The sequence below is a fragment of the Sus scrofa genome, chromosome 14, assembly GCF_054392235.1.
Source record: "Sus scrofa isolate SSC_HxYL_T2T_F1_AM1 chromosome 14, Sscrofa_HxYL_maternal_Yorkshire_Landrace_v2.0, whole genome shotgun sequence".
NCBI classification, from domain to species: domain Eukaryota; kingdom Metazoa; phylum Chordata; class Mammalia; order Artiodactyla; family Suidae; genus Sus; species Sus scrofa.
This window is the reverse complement of record NC_139396.1, coordinates 79,810,001-79,830,017: the sequence shown is the minus strand read 5'-3', so window position 1 is coordinate 79,830,017 and position 20,017 is coordinate 79,810,001. Positions and strand designations below refer to the sequence as shown.

The following is a 20,017-nucleotide window of genomic DNA, read 5'->3' as shown; positions in this document are numbered from 1 at the left end:
TCGAGGTCGGCCTCCATGGACACTGGAGCAGCCCCTGCCCAGCCCCCTAGTGCTTTTGTAGTGACTTGAGTTTTTAGTACATGTGGTGGCACGTAAGCCCGTGCTGATCTCTGTGCCTCGTCTGGTTCTCTACACATGGGTGTGCATCTCTCACACATGTTACACGTGTCAGATTTCTTCTGGGCCCTGCCCCACCCTGTCGCTACATAATCCCACTCAGATGGACTTGGTTGTTCCTGCACTGAGGACTGCCTGGTGACAAACTCCGAGACGGGCCCTCTGCAGCTCTTCTGCAGGGCTCGACCTGTGTTCCATGGAGTTAGGACCTGAACAATGTCTCCCCTTGATAACTGTATGCATGTGTTTGTGTGAATGTGTGTGTGTGTGCATGAGCATGGGAGCACATCTGTGTGTGTGTGCATTGTGTATGTGTGCACAGCACGGGTGCACATTTGTGCTTTATGGGTGTGTGTATGTGCACAGCATGGGTACACATTTGTGTATGCATGTGTATACATGTGTGTGCATGTGTGTGTGCCCAAGCATGGGCGCACATCTGTATTTGTGCATGTGTATATATTTGTAAGTGTGTGTAAGTGTGTGTACAACATGGGTGCACATTTGTGTGCGTGCATGTGTGTGTTGGAAAGAATGATCCAGCCTCTGCCCCAGCGTGACTCTGTACCCCCAGCAGTGTGACACCAATGACCATGAAACTGGGTCTTGGTGACGCTCTGATTGTACTAACTCCTGTTCTTGTCTTTCTGGTTCCTGACCCCCTTTCCTACTATACGATGGCATGACTGCTGGTACTGCAGACACATGAGAGCCTGGGGCCATCAGTGCTGCAGCTGTTCACAACCTTCCTGGAAACAGCTGTTGCCTGCAGTGCCACTGAAACACTAGCTCAAGGTTTGCCTAAGGCTTATGCTTTAATGGGTCCTCTCCATTTCAGCATCCTCACCCATCACCTTTCATGGCCGTGACTACTTGAGGATGGCCCATTGAAGCAAAGTTTCTTTCATTCTCTCATATCGCACCTTTCCTCACCCACGGAGGAGTCCTCCGTGCTCTATTCTAGCCAAACGTCGTGTACGCCCCTCAAAGCCCTATTTTTATTCAAAATCAATGACCACTCAACCCGGTTTTCTTTCCTTTTAGGGCCACACTGACGGCATATGGAAGTTCCCAGGCTAGGAGTCGAATCGGAGCTGTAACTCCTGGTCTACGCCAGTCACAACCACAGCAATGCCAGATCGGAGCTGCATCTGCAACCTACACCACAGCTCATGGCAATGCTGGGTCCTTAACCCATTGAGCAAGGCCAGGGATCAAACCTGCGTCCTCATGTATCCTAGTCAAATTCGTTTCCGCTGTGCCAGGACAGGAACGCCTCAGCCCAGTTTTCACCTGCACCCTCTCTCACTGGTTCTCAGCCCAAGGAAATTCTGGTGCCCAGGGGACATTTGGCAATATCTGGAGACATTCTGAATGTCACAACTGAAGGGGGCGGTGCCACTGGCAGTGGGTAGATGCCAAGCAGGAGTGCTGCTACAACGCCCAGGACAGTCCCCCCATAGCAAAGCACCACACAGCCTAAAATGCTAAGGGTGCTGCTGCTGAAAGACCCTGCTCCTTTAGAAAAAAAAATCCCGCTAAAGATACAGATTTTAAGTTTTGTACACTGGGCCATGATCTTGGATCTGGCCTTAATGAATCTTGGGATTCAGGTGGCAAGCACTCTAATGCTGAGATGGCTTCTGTAGGACTGCCAGCAGATTCTCCGGAACGACTGATGTTCCTCTGAGTTCATTTCCAAGCAGGCCCGTATCCTGTGTTCACAGATGGGCCTCGTGAAGAGCCTTCTGCTGTGGTGCATTGCCATGAACCGAGAGCTTGGGGAACATATGCAAACGATTAAGTGTGATTTGTAGGCCGGGCATCCCAGGCTTACTGATCAGTAATGGAGATGCTTAGAGGGTATGTGCTTGTTTATCCCAGCCAGTCTTCGAGCTCAGAGAGCGGCTCCACCTCAGGATGGCAGCCTGCCTCACACGTGCTTTATTCCTCTGTGAAATCCCGTAGCTACGCGCTGGGAACACGCTGAATCCCATCGCTCCCGGTCACACTCTCCTGCCAGAGTTCCTCAAACAAAAACCCCAGTCCGGGTGACTAGCACCAGCTCTGAGGAACTAGAAGTGAGACAGAAAGAAGCACGTTGCCTTCCCTTTTCCTGGTGGTTTGCGCGTTCCTAAGTGTTTTCTGTTCCATCAGCTCAGTGCATGCTCATGGATGCTGGTACACGATCTATTATTATGACCCTTTCGAACAAGAGGAAAGGAGCCAGAAAGATGTGAGAAAAAGGAGGAGACAGGTGGGAACAAATAAGCAGCATCTCGTGTCACACCGAAGGATCATGCCTCCTGGCCCCCACCCTCTCCAGGAAACACAGTTTCTTTAAAAATGTGTAACTGGCATCATCTTAATTCTCAAAGACCAGCTCAGAGATTTTTGTGAGAATACACTCATCTCTTCAAAGGCTTTGGTTGAGCCCACAGTAAAAATATGATGAGCTTGAACTCAAGTTATGAACTTGAACTCGAGCTCCTATAACCTTGAACTCCCCTCCCCTCACCCTCTTAAGGTGGGTTACCAGCCATTTTCCAGTGTTTCACTTGGTGTTTATACTCAGCACACATCCTGCCTGAATTGATAGTATATGAAAAATTCTTTCACATACTCTTTACCCAGGAGGTCACCCCAGTGGTTCCAGAATCAAACCGACCCCTGGTTTGGACCCCAGGCATCCTGGTAAAGAATACCGGGAAAGAAAGCAATGGTGTCCTTCAAGTGGCTCCAAGGCCCTTTAATTGGCTTAAGAGCCCAAGGGCCGCATGGAGAGGCAGCAGATGGACCAGCAGAGCCAGGGGGATGGGGGCCAGAAGCTCCAATCCTGAGCTTGAACCCTGGCCGTGATACTTGTGGGTGTTTGGGCAAGTCTCCCATCCTTGCGGTCATTGATTCTGTGTCCATCTTTAGGCTCAAGTGCATCCAGGGGTGGAGGCTGGGGGCAGGGCTTCCTAGGAATCCCTTTACATGGGGGACCGAGGGCACAGGTGTGGTCTGAGGATAATGGGCACGTGTCAGTGTGAGGAGGGGACAGACACCCCAGTGTCCAGCATCCATGGTCCTCTGGAACCTATGCTTGATTTTGAAAGGCAACACATTCAAGGGCCTGGAGCACCAAAGGGGTGACCATTCCTAGAGGAAAGGGCCCCGAGCCTGCAGGACAGGGCAAGGTGCCACCCCAGACAATGGAGTGGCCCTGAGCACAGGCCACAGGGAGCTTTGAGTGCCAGATGCAGACGTCAGCACCCGCCAGCCCAGGACAGTCAACAAAGGGAGCTTAAACAGGTGAGGAGGAAGAGGCAGGTGCCACGGAGTAACTCAGCCACGCAGACAGGACCATCTGAAGAATTCCCAGGGGGCAGATGGGACTGAGGGTGGCCCAGTGTGGCAGTCAGGGGCAGGGGTCTGGGCAGGGCGCGGCTGTGTCCAAACACTGCACAGATCCCTGCTCTGTGCTTCAATTTTTCCAGCTGTGAAATGGCGCCAGTGACAGCACCTACCGCCTCCTCTCTTGTGCCTTGAGAGGGGACAAAACGTGTCGACTTGTGTCAAGCACTTAGCATGGTCCCCAGGCACAGTGGGGACATCATCCATGTCCTCTGATCATTATCCCGATGGTCACTGAGCCGGCACACCCAGGCAACACGGGCTTCGGATAGAAACCAAATCCGAATCTCAGAATCTCAGAGAACCACTGGAAAGCGATCACATTGGATAAAGGATCTCAGCGGTATGGTTCCAAACAAACCCCACAAAAACTGAGAAATAATCATTTCCAAGCGAGAAATGGGTAAACGGTAAGATCTGATGAAAGGCTTTTTAAAAGTACATTTCGTCTCTGGGTGTTTTAGTATTCAGCAGTTCTTTGCTTCTAGGCCTCCGAATCAATGCGATCAACAGCTATTATCTAGTGAAAGATGCTTCCTGAGGCTGGCCTGAAGACCGGGAGTAGGCTGGCTGTGGGAAGAAGCAGATCTCCTGAAAGGTATTCAAATTCACAAATAGATTTCCAGGAATTTCCGCTGTGACCCAGCAAATGAAGGATCCAGTGTTGTCTCTGTGGTGGCTCAGGGCACTGCTAAGACGCGGGTTTGATCCCCGGGCCCTGTGCAGTGGGTTAAGGATCCAGCATCACCACACCTGTGGCATAGGGCACAGCTGTGGTGCCGGTGGCAGCTGTGGCTTGGATTCCATCCTTGGCCCTGGAACTTCCACAGGCCATGAATGCGCCCACACAAACAAACAAAAAATAAGATTTCCAGACCCAGCTCCTTCCAGAGAGTCTAAGCTGGTGCTCTGTGATGGGCCTGGGGTCTAGATTCTGACCAAGCTGCCCAGGTGATGCTGAGATGCAAAGAGGTTTGGGATTTAAACCTGGATGTGTCCTTAAGATGCCCAGACATCTCAGAGAAGTGAGGGAGAGGGAGCCGGGCATGGAGCCCATGCACAGACCTTCCCGCACCATGGGGTTCTGACCAGTTCTGTCTGATGTCTTCTTTCTCTTTCCTGAAGCCCTGGCGGTGTTCGCTGTTCCTCTCACTCTCAGTGAGCAGGTTTACAGCTATCACTTCACATCCTTCTGGTGCCTTGCTTATCTTTGTCTGTCTCATTTAGGTCGTCTTCTGGGGTTTTGTCTGCTGCTTTCATTTGAAAGGTATTCCTTTGTCTCATGTTGCTTCTCCATGGTTTTTTCCCCCATGTTTTTTTTTTTTTTTAAAGATTTTTAAAATTGAAATATAGTTGATTTACAATATTGTGTTAGTTTCAGGTGCACAGCAAAGTGATTCAGTTATACATATTCATACACACACACATATATATATATATATTTTTTTTTTTCAGATTCATTTCTTTCTTTTTTTTAGGGCTGCACCTGGGGCAAATGGAAGATCTCAGGCGAGGGGTTGAATCAGAGCTGTAGCTGCCGGCCTACGCCACAGCCACAGCAACAGCAACACGGGATCCGAGCTGCATCTGTGACCTACACCACAGCTCATGGCAATGCCGGATCCTTAACCAACAGAGCAAGGCCAGGGATCAAACCTGAATCCTCAGGGATACTAGTCGGGTTTGTTTCCACTGAGCCAGGATGGGAACTCCTGTCTATTTCTCTTCCAGATTCTGATTTCTGAGTTTCTAGCTCCACTCTGTCAAGCCATCCCTGATCCTGCCTGCAAGGTGCTCCAGTAGGATGACTGGTCCTGGTTTGGGGCCTCACCTCCAAGAGAAGTTCAGAAGGAGAAATTGAGATGATGGACTATTTTCTGGAGAAAATTATTTTCCTCTGTCCACTGTGGGTGAGAGGGTGGAAAAATGGCACATGTGACCACAGACTGACAGTGATCTCCTGCCACAAGGCCAGGACTCTCAGCCTCTGACACAGGACCTCTAGGGATGGATGGTTTCTCTATCATTTTTCGCCTTCCATTTATCTTGAAATTTTCTATTCTCTTAGAAGCCTAGTTACTCCAAGAAAGTAAGAATTCTCCTTCAAGCAAACACATTGCTGCTGTAAAGTGCAACTGTCTTCTCACCTTTTATCTCTATCAGTGGACCATTGGCCAGGATCCACTCATCACCTCTCATGTACCTGAAGACGTCTTTTAGCCTCTGGAGTCAGTGAAACTATTTTGACTTCTTACTAAAAACTCCCTATAGGAGTTCCCTGATGGCTCAGAGGATTAAGGATCCAGCATTGTCACTGCTGTGACTTGAGTCACTGCTGCAGTGAGTGTGTGTGTGTGGGGGTGATCCCTGGCCTGGGAACTTCTGCGTGCCACAGGCATGGCCCAAAATTTTTTTTAAATTTCAAATAAAGGAGTTCCCATTGTGGCTCAGCGGGTTACAAATCTGACTAATATCCATGAGGACATGGGTTCGATACCTGGCCTCACTCAGTGGGTTAAGGATCCGGTGTTGCCATTGCTGTGAGTTGTGGTATAGGTGACAGACGTGGCTCTGATCCTGTGTTGTTGTGGCTGTGGCATAGGCCTGTGGCTGCAGCTCTGATTTGACCCCTAGCCTGGAAACTTCCATATGCCACAGATATGGCCCTAAAAATATTTTTCAAATAAAATCAAACATCCCTATACATTTGCCTGCCTTTCTTCAGGAGGAGACACAGTTCTATAAAAGAGACATGCCCCAAACTCCAAATTTAAAAAATGATCAGTGTCGGCTTGTCATGTCCTTATTAATTCATTCTATCTTCAAAATGTGGACATTTTAGTTAAAGACATTTATATATTCATACTCTTTGGCTCACTTGCATTCAGCTTATCACTTTAGATGATTCTCCACTTACTAATCCTCTCCAATTTTTCAGGCACATATTTTTCTTCCTTGAGGGTAGTCTATGGAAACCACTATTGTAAAGTCAAAATACTTCCCCAACAACCCCACTCAGTGAAGCAGGGTTTGTGACTTAGGCTAGGCTGCTGTATAAGACTTACCAGCAGTATCGATGTCCTAAAATCATCTCTTACTCTTGAAATAAATGGGAATGACTTGTTGGGTCTCATAAAGTACACCTAAGGGCATACTCCTGAGTTCAAATTATACAAAATAAAGTAAACACCCACACACATACCCACGCGGACCATGAGCCACTTCTACTCGCAACATAAAGATGACCAGGTTGAATAAAAGATTAGCAAAAGTTAAAAATAAAAAAATAAAATATTAGCAAAGTGAATCCATCAGTGCCTGGATGGCAGATGTCACAACCAAGTAGAAAATTGTAAGGATGTCATTTCCGAATTGTAAGGATGTTTCAATACAGAAATCTGCGAATGTAACCTGGATTACATGAATAGATTGAAGAAGACTATCATCTGAGAGTGAGCCCTCACCCCTTAAAAGAATTCAACATCCTTTTTTGTTTTTTTCTTTTTAGAACCAAACCCGGGGCATATGGAGGTTCCCAGGCTAGGGGTTAAATCGGAGCTGCAGCTGCCGGCCTACACCACAGCCATGGCAATGTGGGATCCTGGTCACGTCTATGACCTACACCAAAGCTCATACCAACACTGGATCCTTAACCTCCTGAGCAGGGCCAGGGATCAAACCCACATCCTCATGGATACTAGTCAGGTTCGTTTCTGCTGCACCACAATGGGAACTCCTCAACGCCATTTCCTGATAAAAAAGCTTAACAGGAAAAGAAGGAAATGCCTAACTTGACCAAAATGGTCTAATAGAAACCTAAAACAACGCTTATCTTTTGGTGCTAAAATAGGATACTTGTTCCCATTAATGTCTGAATTAATGTGGGGATGCTGTGGCAGACAGAATAATGGCCCCTCAAAGAGGTCCATGTCTTCATCTCTGGAACCTGTGGCTGTGTTACCTTACACAGCATGAGGAATTTTGCAGATGGGAGGGAATTGAGAATTTTGAGATGAGGAGCTATTCCTGGCTCATCTGGGAGACCCCACTATAGTCACAAGAGTCCTCATGAGTAAAAGGAGGAGGGGGAAGAGGCAGAGTTTGTCAGAGGGGGATTGGAGGGTGTTACACTGCTGGCCAGGAGTGGGGAGGCAGAGGCCACGGAGATGCAGACAGCTTCTAGAACAGGAGTTGGGTTCTCTTCTCAGCGCCTGCAGAAGGAACACAGCCCCACAAACATCTTTATTTTAACCTAGTCAAATCCATTTTGAACTTCTAAGCACCAGGACGGTAAGATAAAAGATTAGCAAATTTATGTAGCTGCAAGCCACCAACCTTGTGGTCATTCATGACAGCAGCAGTTGGACACTAACAGCTGCCTACCTCCAATATCAGACTGGAAGTCACAGCCAAGGTGCCAGCAAAAAGAACTGAGTTATCAATGTAGGAAAGAAAAGGGCAAAATTGTCATTATTTTTGGCTAGGTCTTTCCGGCAGATGATCAGATAGAATTAACTGAAATAATACGTTGATAACAGAGTTCAGCTGAGGTGCCCAGAACGAGATGGACATAAAACACAAACAAGAATCTAAATGCCAGAGTTTCTAGGAGCTCTGCTATAAATCACCAGAAATGGAAATCATCCCGGTGACCTTGAATGGTGAATGGATGAATAAAACATGGTACATCAATAGTACTCAGCAATAAAAATGAACAAATTATTGATACATCCAACAAGAAGGACATATTACTACATCCAAACGTATTGAGAGAGAGAAACCAGACTCAGAGTGCTATGGACGATATCATTCCACTTATATGACATCCTGGAAAAGGCTGAACTGTAGGGCTGGAGACCAGATCGATGGTTTCCAGAGTTGAAGTGTGGGTTGGGAGGCATGGCCTTGGGGTATTCACTTAGGAGGATGGAAACCTTCCGTAACTTGACTGTACTGGGAGTTCCATAGTTCTCTGCCTTTGTCAAAGCTCACAGATGTCTATCTCAAAAACTGAATTTTACTGTAGGTAAATTTTAAAAGCAAAAATAATTAAATCATGAATCAAACCGCCACAAAAAAAACAACTTTCCTGTACACCAGTGTAACCTATTAGAAAATGTGACAGGAGGCGTTCCATTCATGGTGCAGCAGAAACAAATCTGACTAGGAACCATGAGGTTGTGGGTTTGATCCCTGGCCTCACTCAGTGGGTTAAGGATCTGGTGTTGACGTGAGCTGTGGTGTCAGTCGCAGATGTGGCTCGGATCCTGTCTTGCTGTGGCTGTGGTGTAGGCCGGTGGCTACAGCTCTGATTTGACCCCCTAGTCTGGGAACCTCCAAATGCTGCGGGTGTGGCCCTAAAAAGCAAGAACGAAAAAAAAGAAAAAGAAAGAAAGAAAATGTAACAGGAAAAAAGATCCCATTCATAACCACAATAAAACTATAAAATAGAAAGAACTCCATTAAGGATTGCAAGTCTCAAAAAAAAAAAAAAAAAAAAAAAAGGTGAACTGTTACCAAAAGACATTTTCAAAGCAGAATGATGACAAAGAAACATCATACTGTTGACTAATGTCCATTTTCCTCTCCAGTGAATCTGCCAATTGAATACGACCTCAATCAAAATTCCAACCGAGGTTTTTATAAAATGTGACTCCACCTTTTACCTGAAGAGAAAACGAGCAGGAGCAGCAGCCCCACCACCAAACGGGAAGCAGGCTCCTCAGATACTAAAACAATGTGACTCCAGTCAACCAAACGGTATGGTTTTGTGGTAAGAACAGACAAATGGGTCACTTCAACAGAAGCAGAAATCCAGAAGCATATTACTTAGGTACTAGGGAAATGCGGTGAGTGGCAAAAGTGGTATTTCAAGTTAGTGGTGAGTTTAACCAACTGCTAACTAACAAATGACAAGCTACTTGGCAGACAGGGCTGGACTATCAGCTCTCCACTTGGGAAAAAGTTGGACCCCTCGCCCCCATTACGTATGAAAACACATTCCAGGGGAGTTCCCGTCGTGGTGCAGTAGTTAACGAATCCAACTAAGAACCATGAGGTTGCGGGTTCGATCCCTGGCCTTGCTCAGTGGGTTAAGGATCTGGTGTTGCCGTGAGCTGTGGTGTAGGTTGCAAACACGGCTCAGATCCATCATTGCTGTGGCTCTGGCATAGGTCAGTGGCTACAGCTCCGATTTGACCCCTAGCCTGGGAACCTCCGTATGCCATGGGAGCGGCCCAAGAAATGGCAAAAAGACAAAAAAAAAGAAAGAAAAAGAAAACACATTCCATGTGGGTTTGCTGGGAGCCAGGGCTGAGGGCCTCACTCTTCAGCACACCCTACGGGGCGGGCCAAAGAGGCGGGCCAGGACCATATCTCAGGGTGACGACTGCTGTGAACCTCCTTGCAGGGTGAAGTGACACTTCTCTCTGCTGTAGGATGGCTGGAACCCCGAGCTCAGGGGTCCTCTCCAGAAATGGAGACAGGGTGCTGGACACACCCCCATGGGCCTTGGAACTGATACACATACTCTGGTTCTGTGCTGTGAGGAAAAGTCCTTTGTCTCAGACCCAGGAGTGTTGTAGCCTCTGCCAGAACCATGAAACAGTCACAAGGCAGCTAATTAGCTGATAAATAAAGTTTGACCCTAAGACCTGACAGGATTCAAAAACTCCTACTACTGTACAGCACAGGGAACTCTATCCAATCTCTTGGGATAGAGCATGATGGAAGATGATATGAGAAAAAGAATATATATATATATACATACATATATATATATATACATATATATATATACACAATGACTGGGTCACTGTGCTGTACAGCAGAAATGGACACAACACTGTAAATCAACAATACTTTAATTGAAAAGAAAAATAAAGACGAACAAACAGACAAACAAAAAAACCTGAATGGGAAAGGGAAGGTGTAGTTGTCTCAGAGGAAAACGGAGGCTGCCATTTTTATATCCAGGAGTTGCAACAACATTTTTAGGACAGAAACAAAATCCGAAAATTAGAATATAACATTTTTAGCAGTTGTCCTAAATAAAAATAAAGATAAGCACACCTTGATAGGAAGTACTAATTTTTTTGGCTGGGCCTGCGACTCATGGCTCCGCAGCGACCTGAGCCACAGCAGTGACAGCCCTGGATCCCCAACTACTAGGCCATCAGGGAAATTCTAACACCTATTAATATCTTAATATGAAAATAGCTCCTAAAAATCAGCAAGTACCTCCCAGGAAAGGGGTAAATCATATAAATAGGCAGGCAATCCAGTGAAAAGAATATGTGAGCAATTCCTATGTAAAAAAGAGTCTTAGCCTCACTATTAATCATGGAAATGCAAATTCAAATAAGAATGAGATAATTTTTCACCCATGAGACTAGAAAAACTTTAAAAGATTGAATATCGAGCATGAGTCAGGGGTTGGCAAAATACTCGTAGTGAGAAAGCAAACTGGGAGAGAGTTTTGGAGACCAGTTTGACTCTATAAAAACTGGAGTTCCCGTTGTGGCTCATTGGGTTAAGAACCTGACTAGTATCCATGGGGGTGGAAGTTTTAAATGTTTTTGAGCCCTGGAACTATTTTGCACAAGCAGCACCATTTACTGAACTCTAGCACAGGAAATATAGAACATAGCTGTTCAGTTGGCCAAGGTATGGACCCCGCTGAGCTTCCAGCTCCTCCTCGGCCTGTACCGCTCCCCGCCCCCACCACACACCCAACTAACTGAGCACTTCATGGACTTCAGACCCCAACCCCTGGCCCAAAGCAGCATGTAACATAACTTCCCTTCAGTAAGTCAAGGACTGAAATGTGAGTGCACTGTAGGATATTCCTGCGGCACGGGACCTTTCAGTGAAGTGAATCGGTCCCAGATAATCAAATCTTTCTCTAGAATACCAAGAGTATTACTCCCAGATTTATCTCATCACTTATGTGCGGAACAAGCAGAGCCAATGTGGAGTATGAGAAAGCGACACAAAGAAAATCCCCTCTAAATAATGTTGACAAGAGCAGCTGGTAAGCATGGTGCTTCATCAAGGAAAAAATAAATAAAGCAGACCTAGCAAGAAACACTTGGTCAGGAATATCTGCAAGTAACACAGAGAACAAGATCAAAGAGGTCTGAAAATATCGCAGAATGGGGTAGAAGGAGTGAAATCTTTGCAGCATTGCATTTCCAATTTGTAAAGAAAATTTTAAATTTATTTTAAAAAACACACAGGAGTTCCCATCGTGGCTCAGTGGTTAACAAACCCAACTAGCATCCATGAGGAGGTGGGTTCAATCCCTGGCCTCACTTAGTGGGTTAAGGATCCAGCATTGCTGTGAGCTGTGGGGAAGGTCACAGATGCCGCTCGGACCCCGTGTTGCTGTGTATGCAGTGTAGGCTGATGGCTACAGCTCTGATTGGATCTCTAGCCTGGGAACCTCCATATGCTGCAGGTGTGGCCCTAAAAACACAAAAAGACAAAACACACACACACACGGAATTTCACATTGATCCAACCAAAGATTATCTGCTTGGAGGCTGTGAATGTCTGAAGACTCATTCTGTGACATGGAGTCCAGAATCCTCTGAAACCCTCTCAGAGAGTGAGCTCCCTATTTATAGCATTGCAGGAGCTGCATCAGGCTTCAGCCCAGGAAGGAGCGACTTTAAATAGTCATCAGTTCAGTCTGTGATGACCGCAAAGGGAGATAGATGCCTGGGTCCAGTAAGGAGGCTGAGTCAGGCGGGTGGGAAGAAAGGGGCTAGACGTCAGTCAGCTCCTCCCCAGAGTATTTCCCAACACAGAGACGACCACAGTACTTTCATCAGTGGGCACTGCTCACCCCTGAGAAAATCTTAACATTCTTTTTTTTTTTTCAATTTTTTAAATCAATTTCTAGTTGATTTACAATGTTCTGTCAATTTCTGCTGTACAGCTAAGTGACCCAGTCATGCATATATTCACAGTCTTTTTCTCAGATTATCTTCCATCATGGTCTATCCCAAATGATTGGATAGAGTTTCCTGTGCTATACAGTAGGACCTCATTGCTTATCCACCCCAAATGCAATAGTTTGCACCTACTAACCCCAAACTCCCAGTCCATCCCACCCCTCCCCTCCTGGCAACCCCATGTCTGTTCTCTATGTCTTTGAGTCTGTTTCTGTTGTGTAGATAGGTTCATCTGTGCCACATTTTAGATTCCTCAGATATAACGTTCCTCAGAAAACTCAATATAGAACTACCTTATGATCTGGCAATGACACTCCTGGGTATACAGCCAGACAAAGCTACAATTCAAAGAGATAATGAACCTCTATGTTCATGGCAGCACTATTCACAACAGCCAAGACATGGAAACAACTTCAATGCCCAACAACTGAGGAACAGATTAAGAAGATGTGGTATATACATAAAATGGAATACTACTCAGCCATAAAAAGAATGAAAGAATGCCATTTGCAGCAACATGGATGGAACTAGAGATTCTCATACTAAATGAAGTGAGTCAGAAAGAGGTAAACAAATACCATATAAAAATCATACAATTTTGCAATGCAGGAGTTGAAAGAAGAGCTGTCATGAATTCTCACCACCTCGATTCTTACCTTTTCCCCTTAATGACTCAAGTCTTCTGCCTCCAGAGAGGGTGGACGGATGCCCAACCACACCACGTCACCCCCTACCAATTCACACACAAGTCATGGGTGACGCCTGTCCACGGCTTGCCACCTGCAATGACTCACATCCATTTCCCACTGGAAGGGTATTTGGAACACAGGCGACAAGTCTCCCTGGACCTGTTCACCCAACTGCCAGGGCTTGTGAGGGTGATCAAACAAGCATGCACGTGGGTTTTGCCCTTAGGAAGCTTGTCCTCCAACCTAATTACCACCAGACTCATTCAAGTCCAGTGTCAAAGGGACCCTTTTGGCAGAGCACCCTATCACCAATACAAGGCAGAGATCTTGAAGAAAGTCCAAGTTAAGGAGAAACCAGGGAGGGGAGGCTACCTAGAAGAGCTCTTTCTTTGTAAGTTTCTATACAAGTCTCAGCCTTGACCACACACTGATGCACCTGGAGAGCCCTCAAAACCCCTGAAGCATGGCCCCCTGCAGGACTTCTGCATGGGAAGTGGGGCTGGAGGGTGGGGGGAGAGCCTGGCATCCGGCTATTTACAAAGCCGTCAGGAGACTTTCATGTGCACTGATCAAGATGACCCTAACGGACAGGCAGAATTCAGAACAGCTGGTCCCCAGAGCTCAGTCCCAAAGGGGCAGTCTGCAAAGTGGGCACCCCCTGGGGCAACGAGGAGGTGGCTGGTGAACTTCAGGAGCCATTTCACCAGAGAAGGCAAACTGGCAGTGAGGTGGTGTGGGCGATGAGCACAATGTCATTTCAAATTCAAGGTCCCGCTTGTGAATAACAGACCTCAGGGACAGGGGGTGAAGGAGGTGAAAGAGTCAAGAGAGAATTTTTTTTGGGGGGATTTTGAATATGTGTATTTGCAATTTGTCTTGATTTTTAATTTTTTCCAATTATTCTATGCAGCTTTTTTTTTATTTGTGTTATAGTTGATTTACAGTGTTGTGCCAATGTCTGCTATATAGCATAGTGACCGAGTTGTATATTATATATATGTATATGTACATTCTTTTTCTCATATTATCTTCCATCATGTTCTATCCCAAGAGACTGGTTATAGTTTCTTGTGCTCTCCAGCAGGACCCCATTGCTTATGCATTCTAAAATTGTTTCATTCTTTAAGAAAAGAAACTTGGGCGATTTACATGCAGAGGGGGAAAAACGGGCAAAAAAGAGAGTTTGAAAAAACGGGAGGAACACCATCTAATAATTAAAGCCCCACAGAGACAGGGCAGGTTAGGGGTCTGGACTAGGGCAAAGAAGAGTCGATTTTCTTTGTAAGGAAAAACAGGGGAAGGGAACTAACATTTTTTGAGCATCAATTCTGCTAAATACCAGGCTAGGAACTTCGTTTGCATGATTTCATTTCATCTTTCCTGGAAAATTTGCAAGGGCTCCTGTGACAGAGAAGACCCTAGACCCAGAATTCCGGAGTTTTGACCCTGCCCTATTAATGCTATTTCCACATCTAAGACTTCAAAAGATCACCTAGTCAAAAAGTCTCCTTACATGCCCAACATGATTTATTAGGGAAAGAACTCTGAAAGAAGTAGAAGCAGTTCAACTTTAAAATGAAGAATATGACCGATGAAAATCTATCCAAAATATAAACTGCTGGCGCCTGAACCAGCTGTTACCCCAGGTACCTGATGGCCATGTTGTGGGCAGCGGTGCCCAGGGCTCTTCTCCCCAGGATGCAGAGCGCAAAGGACAAGGTCACCAGAGGAGAGTCCTCATCACTGTCCAGGTTCTTCGAGGGCTGGAAGAGCAAGGATGCCAGTTCAGCTTTCAGCTGGGGTCCCGCACACCCCACCCCAGAGCCACAGAGCAGAAGTACAGGAGGCTTTCCACGTGTCAGCCATCTGGTGTCCAGCCCCACTAAAATGACCCCATTTAAGATTTTTCCCATTTCCAACCTCAAGGGAAACTACAGAGACAGTTTCCCTTGAGGTTGGAAATGGAAAACAATCTTCAGTGGGGAGCTATTTGAAAAAATACAAGGGCAACCCTGTAGCTCGCTGGCCTAATTCCCTGGAACTGTGAATACGGCATCAAGGGTGAGGAAGAGGGTCAGAGCTCACAGTCAGATGAACCCCCACCTTAACCCTGTCCAACCCCCATCTTCACCTCTCCGACCTCCACTTTAACTCTTCCGACAATCACCTTAATCTTGTCCAACATCCACATTAAGCCTGTCCAAACCCCACTGAAACCCTGTGCAAGGCAGGCAACAGGCTCTTCACAGGGATAGATGGGGAGGAATCAAATGCAAATGAGGGTTCCTGTTTCCTCCTCAACGAGGAGCCCACTGACCTGTCCATAAGTCCACAATCAACAAGTAAATGAAGGGGATGATCTAGAGCTTAAAAAGAGGAGCAGGGGGAGATGCAGATGGAACTGAAAGTCAAAACATCTTTTGCGAAAAACACACAAAATGAGTTCATTGCTGTGAACCAGCTGTGGAAGGAGGAGCGCCGACGTGGGGGCAGCCAGGGAAATCAACAGATTCTTCGATTGATTTGACATCTCAGCCACCAGCAGAGGCTCAGCGTGGGAGACGGTCTCAGCCTGCAGTCAACTGGCTGAAGGTCCAGGAAGCAGATTCCGCTGCCCGTCCCCCTTCCCCACCCCTTGTTTTAAATCACTCACAAAAAGGTCAAGGACCTGGGCTAGTGTCATGATGTGGTGGACCCTCACAGGTCACACAACACACTTCATCAGCCACTGACGTGGCGCTTTTCAACCCGGAGCTCCCGACCCCTCCAGCAACATATCACGAGAAGCTTTCCAAACCCCGAGAAGCAGAGACAACTCCCTCTAGCTGTCTCCCTCCCTGCTGTCCTTCTCCTTGCCTGCCTCCTCCTCTTCCTTTTATACAATGTTATTGTCATTGGTTTCGTTTCTGAGAGGCTGCATTCATCTCCAGCAGTGTCCTCAACCCGTGGGCCACGACAGACACAACAAAACTACAGAAGTAGCTGGGACCATCTGATCACTAAATACAATGTGCTTGTTCACCACTCAGCATGTTCAGTAAATCCTCTACATCTCAGCACAAACCTACTCTGTACAGAAATCTCAAAAAACTACTCCACACAAAGAACAGTCCAGAGTTTTCAAGCCATGATTGAGGCTTGAAACTGCACTGACTCTGAGCACGGTAAACAGGAAAATATACCAAGGCTTCTTCACCAGAGACATAGTATATGAATTCTCCCATTTCATTTTGCTTAATTGTTAAATAAACATTTGTCCAGGAGTTCCCATCATGGCTCAGTGGTTAATGAACCCAACTAGTATCCATGAGAATGCCAGTTCGATCCCTGGTCTTGCTCAGTGGGTTAAGGATCCCACACTGCTGTGAGCTGTGATGTAGGTTGCAGATGTGGCTCGGATCCCACGTTGCTGTAGCTGTGGTGTAGGCAGGCAGCAACAGCTCCTATTCGACCCCTCGCCTGGGAACTTCCATATGCCTCAAGTGTGACCCTAAAGACAAAAGACCAAAAAAAAAAAAAAAAAGTTTGTCCAAATGCTACTGTTCTTTCTGCCCTCTATTTTACTCTAGTCTATCAGAGAGTATAAGGAAGAGGTGGTCTTTATAATAGTCCTTGCCTTTTTTTGGCCATGCCCAGGGCATGGGTTCCTGGGCCAGGGATCGAACCTGTGCCACAGCAGTGACCTGAACCACAACAGTGATAATGCTGGATCCTTAACCTGCTGAGCCACCAGGGAACATCTGTTCCATGTTTTTGAAACGTCTACTCAACTCCTCCAGCCCCACCTCCCCTACCTACCTCTTGCCTTTTGTGTGCACAGTATTGAATCCACTCTAGGTAAACATTACAGTAACTGGCTCTCGTTATTCCCTGGAGACATGGAACGTAGTCATCGTCAATGTTCATATTGAACATGGCGAGGTCACGCTCGATGTAATGCCACTTGGTGAACGGCTGCAGCGACTTCAGAAGTGACTCATTTTTGATCCAGGAGAGGAGTTTGGGGGACGTCACCATATAGTATATTATACTCTGTTGGGAGAAAGGAAGATTTCAAGCCCTTATAGCCCTTTCAAAGCCAGAAAGACTTTTTATCACATCTCATAAAGTAAATCAACCTCAGGGACACAAGAGACATGAAACCCCCACATGGAGCAACCTTTGTATCCCCTGCTAGATTTAATGCACAGGACCCACTTGAGACATTCGAAAATGATCTTTCTGGAGAGTGGCTGTGGGGAAGAGGGATGTGAGAAGAACAGAATGCAAGCAGCATGGATCAGAAGAGAATCTGTGTGGGGAGGAAGAATGACAGCCAGCACCATCCTTTCTGAGAAACACACACAAAAGCACTGTGGTTGCCCAGGGCTTCGTGGATGCTGGGCTGGGCTGATGTGGTCGGAAGGGATGGGGAAAGATCTCCAGTGTCGTGAACTACAACAAGGTTCTTATGCAAGGTGCTTATGATGTAAAACGGTCGTCTCACACACACACACACACACACACACACACACACGTCTTGGGGGTCCAGACAGTGAACATCTACATCTGTGATGTCTTCAAAAATAACCCAGGAGTTCCCACTGTGGTGCAGCAGAAACGAATCTGACTAGTATCCAGGAGGATGTGGGTTCGATCCCTGGCCTTGCTCAGTAGGTTAAGGATCCAACGTTGCTGGGAGCTGTAGTGTAGGTCGCCGAAGCAACTCGGATTCCATGTTGTTGTAGCTGTGGTATAGGCCCACAGCTGCAGCTCTGATTTGACCTCTAGCCTGGGAACTTCCATATGCAAGGGCACAGCCCTGAAAAGCAAAAAAAAAAAAAAAAGTTTAAAAAACCCTGTTTCCTCCTCCATCAAACACTCCATTTATGAGTCCATTTGGGGAAAATGCCACCCTTGTGTTTTGTTATTCTGAGTTACAGAATCACCGAAAGCCATCTGGTTGTTTTTGAATGAAATCGTCCTTCAAAAGGGCCAGCATCCAGCCTGGAGAAGTAAACATGTGACAGAAGAAGAGAATCCACGTCTGCTGTGGGTCCATCAGTAACAGACAGGGTATCTGCCGACAAGCCCCTTTCAACCTCATGCTGCTTCCATGATCACAGGTGATGGATGTGGCTGGTGCCACCTGCGCTGAGACAGGACCAGGAGCACATCTGCATCTTGTCTGCAGATGGAGAAGAGGAGGAGGGTCGTGGTGGCATCTGATGCAAGGAGGCAGAGACACGTGCTCTCGGGGAGTCCAATCCTTCATCAACGGCTTCTCTGATTATAAAAGGCATTCTTGCCAAGCAGGAAGATGGAGCATCACGCTCCTGGGGTGGATGTCAGGATGGCATAAGCAACCAGAGCCTATGAGGAGAGTGGGCAGAGGGGCCCTTTCCCAGGTCCCTTACTCTAGCTCTCCCACTCTTTTTCCCTTAGCTGGGACAAGAAATCCAGAGCACCAAGGTCAGAGCTTGCGGAATTATCCAGTTGCAGGTTTTGGTTGGAGTCTGAACAGCTGAGAGGACAGACACAAGTGGTCTCTAGGTTTGGGCAAGACCCGGACAGATGCCAACTCAGTTTCTCTCTGCTGTAAGGGCGAGGGGAGCAGGAGACATGAAGTCCACAGACAATAAACAGGATTTCATGGGTCATGTTTCCCCCCACCTCCATAGCCTGCACCTGGCAGTACTGCTGCCTTAAGAAATCCCTTTGATGGAAGGAGGGAGAGAGGAAAGGAGGAAAGAGCCAAAGGAGGCTAAAAGCAGAGGTGCCAAAGGTGCTAACGCTGACCACTCTTCATCACTGTGGGTTTTTTTTTTTTTTTTTGTCTTTTTGACTTTTTGGGGCTGAACCCCTGGCATATGGAGGTTCCCAGGCTAGGGGTCTAATCGGAGCTGTAGCTGCTGGCCTACCCCACATACACAGCAATATGGGATCTGAGCTACATCTGCAACCTACACCACAGCTCACAGCAGTACCAGATCCTTAACCCACTGAGCAAGGCCAGGGATTGAACCCACATCCTCATGGATGCTAGCTGGGTTCATTAACTGTTGAGCCACAATGGCAACTCCCATCACTGTTTCAACGTTTAAAATGAGACAATGCACTGTGCACCTGGCGTCGCACACGGGAGGTGTGCAAAAATCGTAATAATCATGGTATCTTTGGCTTCTTTGACTTATCTACCCCACACGCTGGAGGCCCAGAGGGGGCTTTAGTAGCAGAGCCCAGGAGAAGCTTGGAGCAGAAGATGAGGACAGGGGGTTGTTGGGGGGCAGGAAACAGCTGAATCTCCTATTGTCACCTGAGTGCACATCTAATATTCAAAAATGTACACCCTGAGTCTGGAGGGTGTCTTAAGAGCTGCGAGCTGGCAGGACAACTTAGAGCTTCTATGAGGTACCTGATCTAAGTGTTTGGTCCAAAGTCACAGGCAAAAGGGGAAACATGACTGTGGGCTCAAGGCACAACTGCTCAGGGGACAATTACAAAGGGTCGAAAGAAATCTGGTCTGTTGAAACATCTGGCTCCAGCAAACATCTGTTCTAGTTTTGCCCAATAGATCCAGATCAAGTGTACCAGACAGAAATAACAAACAAAAAAAAAACCAGAAAGCCGAACATGGTTAACCTTTTCATTCATTTCCAGGGAGGACTTAAAGCAGCCCCTCCACCAATGAAGTCAGAATCATTAACGAGGGAGGGCTTTGGATCCCAAGGTTAGAATTCCCTCCTGTAGTTCTGCCCAAATCTTGCAGCATTGGCCTTGGAGCATAACCCCGGCCCGATGCTCAGCTTTCCCGTGCATGACGGGATGGGTACCCACTCCTCCTGAGGGGACACAGAACCACTCCAGCTCGCTGCC

At 46.9% G+C, this 20,017-nt stretch overlaps 1 protein-coding gene and 1 long non-coding RNA gene across 7 annotated transcripts in view; one reads left to right on the top strand and one right to left on the bottom strand.

Annotated features, from left to right (window-relative positions):
- LOC146396806 (uncharacterized) overlaps positions 1-20,017 on the top strand; it is a 769,570-nt gene that overhangs the window by 246,251 nt on the left and 503,302 nt on the right. The window lies entirely within an intron of this gene.
- PCNX2 (pecanex 2) overlaps positions 1-20,017 on the bottom strand; it is a 293,795-nt gene that overhangs the window by 15,909 nt on the left and 257,869 nt on the right. For all 6 annotated transcript variants that reach the window (XM_021074292.2, XM_084996835.1, XM_084996833.1 and 3 more), the window contains 2 exons: positions 16,961-17,194; positions 14,813-14,925 (listed from right to left, as the gene is read on the bottom strand). In XM_021074292.2, coding sequence (XP_020929951.2) covers positions 14,813-14,925; positions 16,961-17,194 — 347 coding nt within the window. The remainder of the gene's footprint in view (positions 1-14,812; positions 14,926-16,960; positions 17,195-20,017) is intronic.